Source organism: Scyliorhinus torazame, chromosome 24 (genome assembly GCF_047496885.1).
Source record: "Scyliorhinus torazame isolate Kashiwa2021f chromosome 24, sScyTor2.1, whole genome shotgun sequence".
In the NCBI taxonomy this organism is placed as follows: domain Eukaryota; kingdom Metazoa; phylum Chordata; class Chondrichthyes; order Carcharhiniformes; family Scyliorhinidae; genus Scyliorhinus; species Scyliorhinus torazame.
The window spans coordinates 6,826,894-6,841,152 of record NC_092730.1 but is presented as its reverse complement, the minus strand read 5'-3'; the positions used below and the strand labels follow the sequence as shown (position 1 = coordinate 6,841,152).

The 14,259-nt window shown below is 56.3% G+C and overlaps 1 protein-coding gene across 1 annotated transcript; it reads right to left on the bottom strand.

Moving 5' to 3' along the window:
* Window positions 1-1,533: 1,533 nt before the first annotated feature.
* On the bottom strand, window positions 1,534-7,751 carry LOC140400084 (neutral alpha-glucosidase AB-like). Its single transcript, XM_072489561.1, has 6 exons — window positions 7,641-7,751; window positions 6,671-6,772; window positions 5,778-5,886; window positions 4,685-4,812; window positions 3,640-3,819; window positions 1,534-1,618 (listed from the first exon to the last, which is right to left on the bottom strand). The coding sequence occupies exons 1-6, from the start codon at window positions 7,655-7,657 to the stop codon at window positions 1,549-1,551; spliced, it is 606 nt and encodes a 201-aa protein (XP_072345662.1). The 5' UTR covers window positions 7,658-7,751; the 3' UTR covers window positions 1,534-1,548.
* Between the last annotated feature and the right edge of the window lie 6,508 nt (window positions 7,752-14,259).

Sequence of the window (14,259 nt, the reverse complement as noted above, 5' to 3'; positions counted from 1 at the left end):
GAGAGTAAGCAATCAAACACGTGGCACAAGCAGATCCTTTATCACCAACCACGACAGGTCAACAAAGCAAAAAAACAAAACTGGATTGATGAGCAAGAAGCAAGAATGAATAAACTTGCGGTGACATCAACAGCGAGCAAGAGAGTACAGCAGCCCGGCGACATGAGCTGGGAGCTGAAACTAATGCAGAGGCGAATGCGAGACCGCGGGAGGGAGATACCCCACAGAACCCCAAAACCGGAGGACAACCCCCCCCCCACAAATTACGTTCCCGCGATGGCACCGGAGCTGTGAGACTGAAGATGTGGTGACTTGGTGTTGGACAAAGCCTTTTTCCACATCCTTTTCAAGGTGTTTAATCCACAAGCACAGTGGCTGCAGTCAGGCAGGGTAAGTGGGAGCACCCAACAGCGAGGGTGACCTCAGAGCATTAACAGGACATCGGGGAGAGACTGGAGCTGGAGGAGGACTCAATGTGGCAGGTTAGCCGAGCTCAGTTACACTTCAGCCAGCCGCAAGGCTCAAGCACAGGGGGGGGGGGGAGCATTTTAATCCCAAACGCCAAGCAGAAATCCCGTAGAATCAGGTGGGACAATTTTACACCCGACACTTACACCCCCCCCCCCCCCCAATGATTTGAACACAGTGCAATCCGCCTACTCCGCCTCCCAGAGAGGTGGGTTAGAGGCAAGCTGTCCTTGTAAGATTCACCTTAGTTAACAGACTCTCGCTCTGCAAGAACAGACCCTTGGGGGATTCTTCAACGCCCTCCACGTGGGTGGCCTTGGTGTCTGCTACGCATCCCCCCCCCGCTTGACTGGCAACCTGATTGTGGGAAAGTCTGAACCTGTTTCCAGATACGGCTAACCTGACGCACCCCCACCCCCTGCAATTTTCTGCAAATAAATTTAAGAGTACCCAATTCTTCCCCCCCCCCCCAATTAAAGGGCAATTTAGCGCGGCCAATCCACCTGCCCTGCACATCTTTTTGTGTTGTGGGGGCGAGACCCACGCAGACACGGGGAGAATGTGCAAACTCCGCACGGACAGTGACCCAGAGCCGGGATCGAACCTGGGACCTCGGCGCCGTGAGGCAGCAGTGCTAGCCACTGCCCCACCGTGCCACCTGCCCCTCTTCGACGCTGCGTTACGTGGTTCACTCAAGCTGCGTCAGTCCCTCGCAAAGCACGATGCAAAAAAAATAAAATAAAAAGCGCGCGTGCATTCGAAAAGAATCGAGAGCGTTAGCGCAAGGAGGGACGGAGACAGTTCTCTGTCGATACAAATCCCAAACATTCTCCATCGAGGGGGGGGGAGAGAGAGAGAGAGAGAGAGAGAGAGAGAGAGAGAGAGAGTCAGGACATTAGATTTGCATTCAATCAAATTGAATTCACAGACAATACTTTCAATCGAAGGGGAGATCGCCAAATCGATGAGGTGCATCTTGCTATTCCAATGCCACCCCAATACTTTAATATCGTTGCAACCCTAAGCGCAAGTATCATTAGGTGCACAAACGGGACTAAAAAGACAGCGTTGGTGCATCATTTACCTAACGAACATGTTCTTGATCTTACTCCACATGCTACCGACTGTGCTGCTAATTTTTTCCGTGTAACTGAGAGAGGTGGGGTTGCAAAGGAGGAAGAAACAAATGGAATAAAATAAACAAAAAACAAAAAAACAAAATGAGTTTCAGTCGATGTTGTTGAAGACAGTAAAACACCAAGAAGTTTATACAATGCTTTCTACCAGACACACAACGGTGAAGGAATCTGCCCATCTTTTGCACAGTTACTGGGGCCTCCCCACCGATAGAATTTGCGGCGAAAAGGAGGAGGTGAACCGGAGACAGAGGTAAAGCCGGTCGGAAAATTGTGGCGGTGGGGGATTGCGACGATGGGAAGGGCTCGACAATTAGGCAAACCAGCGAAGCTATTCACCCCCAACTGACAGGGATCCCCAAGCAGCAGCAGCCCCTCCACTGCCCGACCCCCAGTGACTACGCCAAGAGTGACGGCGCGATTGCAAACACGATCCCACCCCCCCCCCCCCCCCCCCCTCCCCGACTCCCACCCAATATCCAGCGGGGAAGACAGACTGACTACCCCCCCCCCTCCTAGACCACAGGCCGCAGTCACTGACCGACCAGGGGGCAATCCCGGGCTCAGCAAGTGCTGGGTCAAAAAAACCAGAGCAGCTTCTGATCACTGCGGACTCGAGAGCAATGCCTGGCGGGATGGGGGGGGGGGGGGGGGGGGGGTGGAGAGAGGATGCGACTGGGAGAGTTCCAATAGCTGAACGAGAGAGAGAGAGAGAGAGAAAGATCAGCAGATCCCTTACCCGATAACAAGACTACAGACAGGACATTCAGAAACACACCAAGTCAACACCGGAGCTACTCTCGACGAGATGGGTGAGAAAAATCCGTCAATCACACAGGGGAAGCAGCAGCACCACCCCCCCCCCCCAGTCCCCAGTCCTTTAGACGGGGAGCAGAGGGCTGCGGCCTCGGCCGATCAGGCTGGTACGGCAGCAGCGACAACTTCCACTCCTTCAAAAACAAAAGGGGACCAGACACTTCCCAAGGAGCATCGTAACCCCCAAAACCTCACCCTGAGCCACAGGAGGAGAGATCAAGGGCTCGGCCACAAGAGAATGCTTAAAAATAAAAGGCCGGGGCAGCCGACGTGTCCGTTAAAAACGTTAACGAGACTGCAAGCTTCATTCTGCCGGAGGGGAGACATTCGGAACTTGGGAGCTGTGACAATGCCGGCCTCCCCGAGAACAGGCGCCGAATGTGGCGACTGGGGGCTTTTCACAGTAACTTCATTGAAGCCTACTTGTGACAATCAGCGATTATTATTACAGATGATTCACTGGGTTGTCTACAGCCAGCTCCGAGGAATTCCAAATCCAAAAGCTAGGACTATTTTCACAGGAGCTATGGAAATGATTTGGGGGGGGGGGGGGGGGGTTATAATGGTGACAAGCTTGGGGCAGTGCAGAGAGAAGCGCACTCTTCCTTGTAGCCAAGGGGGTGCAGAACAAGGGAAATGGATACAAGATTAAAACGCGAGAGGTTCAGAAGGCAGGATAGCATCTCCTTTCAGACAGAGAGAGCGGCGAAGCTGTAAGAATCCAGGTTTAGCCGCAGAGCCAACATTCGAGATTGGGCCGGCCCTGGGTTAGGGTGGAGGAAGGAACAAGGCTCAATCAGGGCGGTTTACTCTGGAGGGACAGGGTAAACACGGAATAGCCACTGCTTGGGCAGAATGTCAGGTATAATAGAAAACAGACGATGTATCTCAACGAGCAATGAATCAGTAGAATGATTAGATGATAGCTGAGCCGTCACCACAGGCCAATGAGAAATGAGAGAGTTCAGGAAGTTGCAACAGGACATTCACAGATAAAGGTAACGGCTGCTCGTCCTACTCTGCTGGCGAAAAAGAATGAAGTCTTTGGGGTAACAGGGACGACGGAATGAAGCGGGTTGTAAACTCCATTCACTCCACGTTCCCCAGTCTACACGCCGTGGGGACAAGAGGAGATAGTTGGTGAATTTTTCCCACCCACGGTTTCTCTTCTCTCCGCCCCCCCATCCCCTCCCTCTAACGGAGGCAGCCGGGTACTCACGAGTCCTTCCTCTTTCGCAAGTGCTCGAACACCATCAGCCCCCGGGAATTAATGCTCAGCAGCAGCTCGTTCCCCGTCATGATGTCCATCCTGAAGGGCTTGGCGGTGACAATCAGTTTGTACAGCTGGTTTCCGAAGCCCAGCTCCACGCTGCCTTCGTCCTTCCCCACAACCGTTAAGCTGAAATCGGAAAGCACACAGTTTATCCTCACCGGGGGGGGGGTTGGGTTGGGAGCTGCAGAGGGCCAGCGATTTGCCTCGTCAATCAGGGAACTGTGTATAGCCGCACTAATCTGGGGACTGAATATCAGCACAGCATTCGCTCCCCAGGCCAACAACACGAGAGGGCTAGAATACAAGGCCAGGGATGTACTTCTGAGGCTGTATAAGGCTCTGGTCAGACCCCATTTGGAGTATTGCGAGCAGTTTTGGGCCCCGTATCTAAGGAAGGATGTGCTTAACCTTGGAAAGGGTCCAGAGGAGGTTCACAAGAATGATCCCTGGAATGAAGAGCTTGTCGTATGAAGAACGGTTGAGGACTCTGGGTCTGTACTCGTTGGGAGTTTAGAAGGATGAGGGGGGAATCTTATTGAAACTTACAGGATACTGCGAGGCCTGGATAGAGTGGACGTGGAGAGGATGTTTCCACTTGTAGGAAAACTAGAACCAGAGGGCACAGCCTCAGACTGAAGGGACGATCCTTTAAAACAGAGATGAGGAGGAATGTCTTCAGCCAGAGGGTGGTGAATCTGTGGAACTCTTTGCCGCAGAAGGTTGTGGAGGTCAAATCACTGAGTGTCTTTAAGACAGAGACAGATAGGTTCTTGATTAATAAGGGGATCAGGGGTTATGGGGAGAAGGCAGGAGAATGGGGATGAGAAAAATATCAGCCATGATTGAATGGTGGAGCAGACTTGATGGGCCGAGTGGCCTAATTCTGCTCCCAGTTCTTATAACACTCCGTTCAAAGAGTTTAAAATGCATAGATTAACACGGATATTTTATTTGACTATTTGTAGCTTTTTAAAAAGTCCAGCAAACTTACGGCACAGTAGGTGGGTCTTGTATTAAAACATCCCGCACTTCATATCGTGGTCTCAGAGGATTGAACTCATTAATTTTAATCCTGGTCACGTTCCCTTGAAGGCCAAACACTTCAAGTAGTAAAGGAACCTGAAAAAGAAACATACACACTGACGTTCCCACACACCAGCAGGGCCTGGCCAACACGAGGAAGGCAAGACTCAAAAGTAACCCACCCCCCCCCCCCCTTCGCTTTGTCGATGTGATGTTTGTTCCACCAGCACGGACGTGGCCGGTGGTTAAATCAGGCGCGTGATCTGCTTGACACGGAACGGTTAGCAGTCTTGGCCTTCCTTCGAGGCGTCCACGCGGGATGGAAGACAAAAGTAAACGACCCTGGAAACTGATTACGGGTTTTGGGGGGGGGGGGGGGGGGGGGGGGGGGTTTTCCCGATGATCCGCGAGACAATAATAACAACCTTTTATTGTCGCAAGTATGAAGTTACTGTGGAAAGCCCCTGGTTGCCACATTCCGGCGCCTGTTCGGGGAGGCTGGTACGGGAATTGAACCCGCGCTGCTGGCCTTGTTCTACATCACAAACCAGCTGTCCAGCCCACAGGAGACGGACGCCAGTCTCTGTTCTTTCTGCTGGGCGTTTGGGAAAAGGGAGCGAGGGAAAACAGACGTCGTCCTGATCACAAATACAAGGAGGCCCCAACCAAAACATCCACCTCCATTTTCAAATCTTCCAGATCATGGAACAGACAGCACAGATGACCATTCGGCCCACTACGCCTCTGCTAGCTCTTTGAAGGAGCTATCCATTTCAGGCAGCTGTATGCCACATTAGAAAGCATCTCTCATTTCCCCCGGCTCTTTCACCAATCATTTTACATCTGATTACCAGTCCCTCCTGGTGGTGCAAACAGTTTGGTTCCTGTTCTACCCGAGCAGGAAACTTCAAAATTTGGGGCTCTTCCGAGTCATTCACAAAATTATTCCGAGGTTATCCACCCCCGACCCCTCGGAGTGGACCAAGGCGAGGGAATTCTCCACGTTCCACACACACGGGAGGCTAGGAAAGGCAGCGTTCAGAGGCCATCTTCACACCCACCTTATTAACTTCATTGACGAGCTGCAGCCTGACCACTTTCTCCGTCACCTCCAGTGAATTGAGCAGAGCTCGATAGGGGGAGTTCTCCGGCTTGACATTCCTCTGTCGCCTGGGGAAGAACACAAAGCTTGCGCTCGTCAGACACTTCTATCTCAAGTGCAATCCCGCGCGAAGCCACTGATGTAACAGCAGGCTGCCTGATGCGAGCCTGCCTCACAGGTGAGCCACAGAGGGAGAGGTGAGGGAACGCCTGGGGATCCTATCCTCACCAGAGGCCACATCTGCATATTTTCTCAAGAATCACTAACCTTTGCGGTCTTGGCTCAGGACCGGTTCGAGGGGCAAATGGCCTCCTCCTGCTACTGTTGTTTTTAATTTTCCCAATTAAACGACAATTTAGCGTGGCCAATCCACCTGCCCTGCACATCTTTGGGTTGTGGGGGTGAGACCCACGCAGACACGGGGAGAATGTGCAAACTCCACACGGACAGTGACCCAGAGCCGGGATCGAACCCGGGACCTCGGCACCGTGAAGCCCTGAACATACAGGTCTCTGCGGTAAAGAATTCACAGATTTACTACCCTCAACAGAGAAGAAATTCCTCCTCATCTCAGTCTTAAATCGGTGACCCCTTATTCTGAGATTATTCCCTTGGCCCCTAGGCTCTCCCACAAGGGAAACAACCTCTCAGAAACTATACCCTGTCAAGACTCCCCTGAGAATTCTCAATAAGATCGCCTCTCGTTGTTCTAAACGCCAATGAGCACAGGCCCAACCTACTCAAATGAAAATCCCTCCCTCCCGAGGATCAACCGAGTGAACCTTCTCTGGACAGCCTCCAGTGACTCAAACACACAAAGATTTTTGACCCTCGAGTTTTGCCAACACTTACTTGCAGAATGCACTTTGTTCACAGGTTTTGAAGTTACTTTTGTCTACAGATTCCACTGTTGTGATAGAAAGAGTCACCCAGGCCAGGACTACCCATCGTGCACTGTGAAGGGAGACAGAAAGCGGACATTTTCATCACCTGACTTGAGCTGGTGTAGGAGGACCCCATTCACTCCCCCCACCCGCCCGACGCAGAGCTTAGAGCAGTGGCGGGGGTGGGCCGGGGTAGGGTGCTCTTTCGGAGGGTCAGAGAAGACTCGATGGGTCAAATGGCCTCCTTCTGCACTGTAGGGATTGGAGCGTATGATTCTTCCTACCCTGTCTGAGGGGCGCTAGCGGTTCACGTGAAAGGAGGGGCAGGTCTCGCCGAGCTAGCACCTCCGCGGCAGTGCGGCGTGCCCTCAAGCACCGGCCCACATTGTCAGACCCAAACCCCCCCACCCAGTGGGACTCAGAATCCACCCTCACCAGGGGGAGGATCCACCACAGCGCACCAAGTCACTGGGTAACAATGCCGCCCACAGGCACAAATGATCCATGGGCACGGATGGGTGAACCCGGGGCTCCAGCTATTCGGCCACAAGAGGGACACTGCGTCCTCCAGGCGGTTGCCAACTCGGGTTGGCCACTTTCCGGGAGGCAGCCTCGACCCCGCGGCTGCTCCTTCGCCAACCCTCACACAGCCCGCCCGGGGGCGGCCCAGCCGCCCGGGAGCCCCGGGAGAGGGGGAGGGAAGGCGGTGGCAGTGAGTGAGGTGGCGGGGCAGCGGCCGGGAGCCTCCCGGGCAGCCCGGGAGGGTTGGCAGCCGGCCCGCAGGGTGAGGGAGGGGTCGGGTCCCGCGGGTTGATGTGGATCCCGGGGGGGGGGGGGGGGGGGACAGCGGCTGCCGGGCTCCGGGGCCGCACTCGCCCACCGCCCGAGCCCGGGGCGGGCACCGGCCCCCGGACCAGCTCCCGGCCGCTCAGCTTCACCTCAGCGCCGCCGCCATCTTGGCTCAGCTCGAGCCGCGTCGCGTGACGTCGGCGCGGGATTGACCTCGGCCCGGCCGCCCGGGTCCCGCCCCGCTGACACGTCACCGCGCGCCCATTGGCCCAGCGCGAAAAGGAGCGAGGCGGACGGCGTCACAGAGGGGCGGGGTCCAGGCTGCGTCACCAGGGGGCGGTACCGGCGTGTGAGTGACAGCTCTGTCTCTGGGCTGTGTGAGTGACAGCTCTGTCTCTGGGGGCTGTGTGAGTGACAGCTCTGTCTCTGGGCTGTGTGAGTGACAGCTCTGTCTCTGGGCTGTGTGAGTGACAGCTCTGTCTCTGGGGGCTGTGTGAGTGACAGCTCTGTCTCTGGGCTGTGTGAGTGACAGCTCTGTCCCTGGGCTGTGTGAGTGACAGCTCTGTCTCTGGGCTGTGTGAGTGACAGCTCTGTCCCTGGGCTGTGTGAGTGACAGCTCTGTCTCTGGGCTGTGTGAGTGACAGCTCTGTCTCTGGGGGCTGTGTGAGTGACAGCTCTGTCCCTGGGCTGTGTGAGTGACAGCTCTGTCTCTGGGCTGTGTGAGTGACAGCTCTGTCCCTGGGCTGTGTGAGTGACAGCTCTGTCTCTGGGCTGTGTGATTGACAGCTCTGTCTCTGGGCTGTGTGAGTGACAGCTCTGTCTCTGGGGGCTGTGTGAGTGACAGCTCTGTCTCTGGGGGCTGTGTGAGTGACAGCTCTGTCTCTGGGCTGTGTGAGTGACAGCTCTGTCTCTGGGCTGTGTGAGTGACAGCTCTGTCTCTGGGCTGTGTGAGTGACAGCTCTGTCTCTGGGCTGTGTGAGTGACAGCTCTGTCTCTGGACTGTGTGAGTGACAGCTCTGTCTCTGGGCTGTGTGAGTGACAGCTCTGTCTCTGGGGGCTGTGTGAGTGACAGCTCTGTCTCTGGGCTGTGTGAGTGACAGCTCTGTCCCTGGGCTGTGTGAGTGACAGCTCTGTCTCTGGGCTGTGTGATTGACAGCTCTGTCCCTGGGCTGTGTGAGTGACAGCTCTGTCCCTGGGCTGTGTGAGTGACAGCTCTGTCCCTGGGCTGTGTGAGTGACAGCTCTGTCCCTGGGCAGTGTGAGTGACAGCTCTGTCTCTGGGCTGTGTGAGTGACAGCTCTGTCCCTGGGCTGTGTGAGTGACAGCTCTGTCTCTGGGCTGTGTGATTGACAGCTCTGTCTCTGGGCTGTGTGAGTGACAGCTCTGTCTCTGGGGGCTGTGTGAGTGACAGTTCTGTCTCTGGGGGCTGTGTGAGTGACAGCTCTGTCTCTGGGGGCTGTGTGAGTGACAGCTCTGTCTCTGGGCTGTGTGAGTGACAGCTCTGTCTCTGGGCTGTGTGAGTGACAGCTCTGTCTCTGGGCTGTGTGAGTGACAGCTCTGTCTCTGGGCTGTGTGAGTGACAGCTCTGTCCCTGGGCTGTGTGAGTGACAGCTCTGTCTCTGGGCTGTGTGATTGACAGCTCTGTCCCTGGGCTGTGTGAGTGACAGCTCTGTCCCTGGGCTGTGTGAGTGACAGCTCTGTCCCTGGGCTGTGTGAGTGACAGCTCTGTCCCTGGGCTGTGTGAGTGACAGCTCTGTCTCTGGGGGCTGTGTGAGTGACAGCTCTGTCTCTGGGGGCTGTGTGAGTGACAGCTCTGTCTCTGGGCTGTGTGATTGACAGCTCTGTCCCTGGGCTGTGTGAGTGACAGCTCTGTCTCTGGGGGCTGTGTGAGTGACAGCTCTGTCCCTGGGCTGTGTGAGTGACAGCTCTGTCCCTGGGCTGTGTGAGTGACAGCTCTGTCCCTGGGCTGTGTGAGTGACAGCTCTGTCCCTGGGCTGTGTGAGTGACAGCTCTGTCTCTGGGGGCTGTGTGAGTGACAGCTCTGTCTCTGAGCTGTGAGAGTGACAGCTCTGTCTCTGGGCTGTGTGAGTGACAGCTCTGTCTCTGGGGGCTGTGTGAGTGACAGCTCTGTCCCTGGGCTGTGTGAGTGACAGCTCTGTCCCTGGGCTGTGTGAGTGACAGCTCTGTCCCTGGGCTGTGTGAGTGACAGCTCTGTCTCTGGGCTGTGTGAGTGACAGCTCTGTCTCTGGGCTGTGTGAGTGACAGCTCTGTCCCTGGGCTGTGTGAGTGACAGCTCTGTCTCTGGGTTGTGTGATTGACAGCTCTGTCCCTGGGCTGTGTGAGTGACAGCTCTGTCTCTGGGCTGTGTGAGTGACAGCTCTGACTCTGGGGGCTGTGTGATTGACAGCTCTGTCTCTGGGCTGTGTGAGTGACAGCTCTGTCTCTGGGGGCTGTGTGAGTGACAGCTCTGTCTCTGGGCTGTGTGAGTGACAGCTCTGTCTCTGGGCTGTGTGAGTGACAGCTCTGTCCCTGGGCTGTGTGAGTGACAGCTCTGTCTCTGGGCTGTGTGAGTGACAGCTCTGTCTCTGGGCTGTGTGAGTGACAGCTCTGTCTCTGGGCTGTGTGAGTGACAGCTCTGTCCCTGGGCTGTGTGAGTGACAGCTCTGTCTCTGGGCTGTGTGAGTGACAGCTCTGTCCCTGGGCTGTGTGAGTGACAGCTCTGTCTCTGGGGGCTGTGTGAGTGACAGCTCTGTCCCTGGGCTGTGTGATTGACAGCTCTGTCTCTGGGCTGTGTGAGTGACAGCTCTGTCTCTGGGGGCTGTGTGAGTGACAGCTCTGTCCCTGGGCTGTGTGAGTGACAGCTCTGTCTCTGGGCTGTGTGAGTGACAGCTCTGTCTCTGGGCTGTGTGAGTGACAGCTCTGTCTCTGGGCTGTGTGAGTGACAGCTCTGTCTCTGGGCTGTGTGAGTGACAGCTCTGTCCCTGGGCTGTGTGAGTGACAGCGCTGTCTCTGGGGGCTGTGTGAGTGACAGCTCTGTCTCTGGGCTGTGTGAGTGACAGCTCTGTCTCTGGGGGCTGTGTGAGTGACAGCTCTGTCTCTGGGCTGTGTGAGTGACAGCTCTGTCTCTGGGCTGTGTGAGTGACAGCTCTGTCTCTGGGCTGTGTGAGTGACAGCTCTGTCTCTGGGCTGTGTGAGTGACAGCTCTGTCCCTGGGCTGTGTGAGTGACAGCTCTGTCTCTGGGCTGTGTGATTGACAGCTCTGTCCCTGGGCTGTGTGAGTGACAGCTCTGTCCCTGGGCTGTGTGAGTGACAGCTCTGTCCATGGGCTGTGTGAGTGACAGCTCTGTCCCTGGGCAGTGTGAGTGACAGCTCTGTCTCTGGGCTGTGTGAGTGACAGCTCTGTCCCTGGGCTGTGTGAGTGACAGCTCTGTCTCTGGGCTGTGTGATTGACAGCTCTGTCTCTGGGCTGTGTGAGTGACAGCTCTGTCTCTGGGGGCTGTGTGAGTGACAGTTCTGTCTCTGGGGGCTGTGTGAGTGACAGCTCTGTCTCTGGGGGCTGTGTGAGTGACAGCTCTGTCTCTGGGCTGTGTGAGTGACAGCTCTGTCTCTGGGCTGTGTGAGTGACAGCTCTGTCTCTGGGCTGTGTGAGTGACAGCTCTGTCTCTGGGCTGTGTGAGTGACAGCTCTGTCCCTGGGCTGTGTGAGTGACAGCTCTGTCTCTGGGCTGTGTGATTGACAGCTCTGTCCCTGGGCTGTGTGAGTGACAGCTCTGTCCCTGGGCTGTGTGAGTGACAGCTCTGTCCCTGGGCTGTGTGAGTGACAGCTCTGTCCCTGGGCTGTGTGAGTGACAGCTCTGTCTCTGGGGGCTGTGTGAGTGACAGCTCTGTCTCTGGGGGCTGTGTGAGTGACAGCTCTGTCTCTGGGCTGTGTGATTGACAGCTCTGTCCCTGGGCTGTGTGAGTGACAGCTCTGTCTCTGGGGGCTGTGTGAGTGACAGCTCTGTCCCTGGGCTGTGTGAGTGACAGCTCTGTCCCTGGGCTGTGTGAGTGACAGCTCTGTCCCTGGGCTGTGTGAGTGACAGCTCTGTCCCTGGGCTGTGTGAGTGACAGCTCTGTCTCTGGGGGCTGTGTGAGTGACAGCTCTGTCTCTGAGCTGTGAGAGTGACAGCTCTGTCTCTGGGCTGTGTGAGTGACAGCTCTGTCTCTGGGGGCTGTGTGAGTGACAGCTCTGTCCCTGGGCTGTGTGAGTGACAGCTCTGTCCCTGGGCTGTGTGAGTGACAGCTCTGTCCCTGGGCTGTGTGAGTGACAGCTCTGTCTCTGGGCTGTGTGAGTGACAGCTCTGTCTCTGGGCTGTGTGAGTGACAGCTCTGTCCCTGGGCTGTGTGAGTGACAGCTCTGTCTCTGGGTTGTGTGATTGACAGCTCTGTCCCTGGGCTGTGTGAGTGACAGCTCTGTCTCTGGGCTGTGTGAGTGACAGCTCTGACTCTGGGGGCTGTGTGATTGACAGCTCTGTCTCTGGGCTGTGTGAGTGACAGCTCTGTCTCTGGGGGCTGTGTGAGTGACAGCTCTGTCTCTGGGCTGTGTGAGTGACAGCTCTGTCTCTGGGCTGTGTGAGTGACAGCTCTGTCCCTGGGCTGTGTGAGTGACAGCTCTGTCTCTGGGCTGTGTGAGTGACAGCTCTGTCTCTGGGCTGTGTGAGTGACAGCTCTGTCTCTGGGCTGTGTGAGTGACAGCTCTGTCCCTGGGCTGTGTGAGTGACAGCTCTGTCTCTGGGCTGTGTGAGTGACAGCTCTGTCCCTGGGCTGTGTGAGTGACAGCTCTGTCTCTGGGGGCTGTGTGAGTGACAGCTCTGTCCCTGGGCTGTGTGATTGACAGCTCTGTCTCTGGGCTGTGTGAGTGACAGCTCTGTCTCTGGGGGCTGTGTGAGTGACAGCTCTGTCCCTGGGCTGTGTGAGTGACAGCTCTGTCTCTGGGCTGTGTGAGTGACAGCTCTGTCTCTGGGCTGTGTGAGTGACAGCTCTGTCTCTGGGCTGTGTGAGTGACAGCTCTGTCTCTGGGCTGTGTGAGTGACAGCTCTGTCCCTGGGCTGTGTGAGTGACAGCGCTGTCTCTGGGGGCTGTGTGAGTGACAGCTCTGTCTCTGGGCTGTGTGAGTGACAGCTCTGTCTCTGGGGGCTGTGTGAGTGACAGCTCTGTCTCTGGGCTGTGTGAGTGACAGCTCTGTCTCTGGGGGCTGTGTGAGTGACAGCTCTGTCTCTGGGCTGTGAGATTGACAGCTCTGTCTCTGGGCTGTGTGAGTGACAGCTCTGTCTCTGGGCTGTGTGAGTGACAGCTCTGTCCCTGGGCTGTGTGAGTGACAGCGCTGTCTCTGGGGGCTGTGTGAGTGACAGCTCTGTCTCTGGGCTGTGTGAGTGACAGCTCTGTCTCTGGGCTGTGTGAGTGACAGCTCTGTCCCTGGGCTGTGTGAGTGACAGCTCTGTCTCTGGGCTGTATGAGTGACAGCTCTGTCTCTGGGCTGTGTGAGTGACAGCTCTGTCTCTGGGCTGTGTGAGTGACAGCGATGTCTCTGGGCTGTGTGAGTGACAGCTCTGTCCCTGGGGGCTGTGTGAGTGACAGCTCTGTCCCTGGGGGCTGTGTGAGTGACAGCTCTGTCCCTGGGCTGTGTGAGTGACAGCTCTGTCTCTGGGGGCTGTGTGATTGACAGCTCTGTCCCTGGGCTGTGTGAGTGACAGCTCTGTCTCTGGGCTGTGTGAGTGACAGCTGTGTCTCTGGGCTGTGTGAGTGACAGCTCTGTCCCTGGGGGCTGTGTGAGTGACAGCTCTGTCTCTGGGGGCTGTGTGATTGACAGCTCTGTCCCTGGGCTGTGTGAGTGACAGCTCTGTCCCTGGGCTGTGTGAGTGACAGCTCTGTCTCTGGGCTGTGTGAGTGACAGCTCTGTCTCTGGGCTGTATGAGTGACAGCTCTGTCTCTGGGGGCTGTGTGATTGACAGCTCTGTCCCTGGGCTGTGTGAGTGACAGCTCTGTCTCTGGGCTGTGTGAGTGACAGCTGTGTCTCTGGGCTGTGTGAGTGACAGCTCTGTCTCTGGGGGCTGTGTGAGTGACAGCTCTGTCCCTGGACTGTGTGATTGACAGCTCTGTCTCTGGGCTGTGTGAGTGACAGCTCTGTCCCTGGGGGCTGTGTGAGTGACAGCTCTGTCTCTGGGTGCTGTGTGAGTGACAGCTCTGTCTCTGGGCTGTGTGAGTGACAGCTCTGTCCCTGGGCTGTGTGAGTGACAGCTCTGTCTCTGGGCTGTGTGAGTGACAGCTCTGTCTCTGGGCTGTGTGAGTGACAGCTCTGTCTCTGGGTTGTGTGAGTGACAGCTCTGTCTCTGGGCTGTGTGAGTGACAGCTCTGTCTCTGGGCTGTGTGAGTGACAGCTCTGTCCCTGGGAGCTGTGTGAGTGACAGCTCTGTCCCTGGGCTGTGTGAGTGACAGCTCTGTCTCTGGGCTGTGTGACTGACAGCTCTGTCTCTGGGCTGTGTGAGTGACAGCTCTGTCTCTGGGCTGTGTGAGTGACAGCTCTGTCCCTGGGTTGTGTGATTGACAGCTCTGTCTCTGGGCTGTGTGAGTGACAGCTCTGTCTCTGGGCTGTGTGAGTGACAGCTCTGTCTCTGGGCTGTGTGAGTGACAGCTCTGTCTCTCGGCTGTGTGAGTGACAGCTCTGTCCCTGGGGGCTGTGTGAGTGACAGCTCTGTCTCTGGGCTGTGTGAGTGACAGCTCTGTCCCTGGGC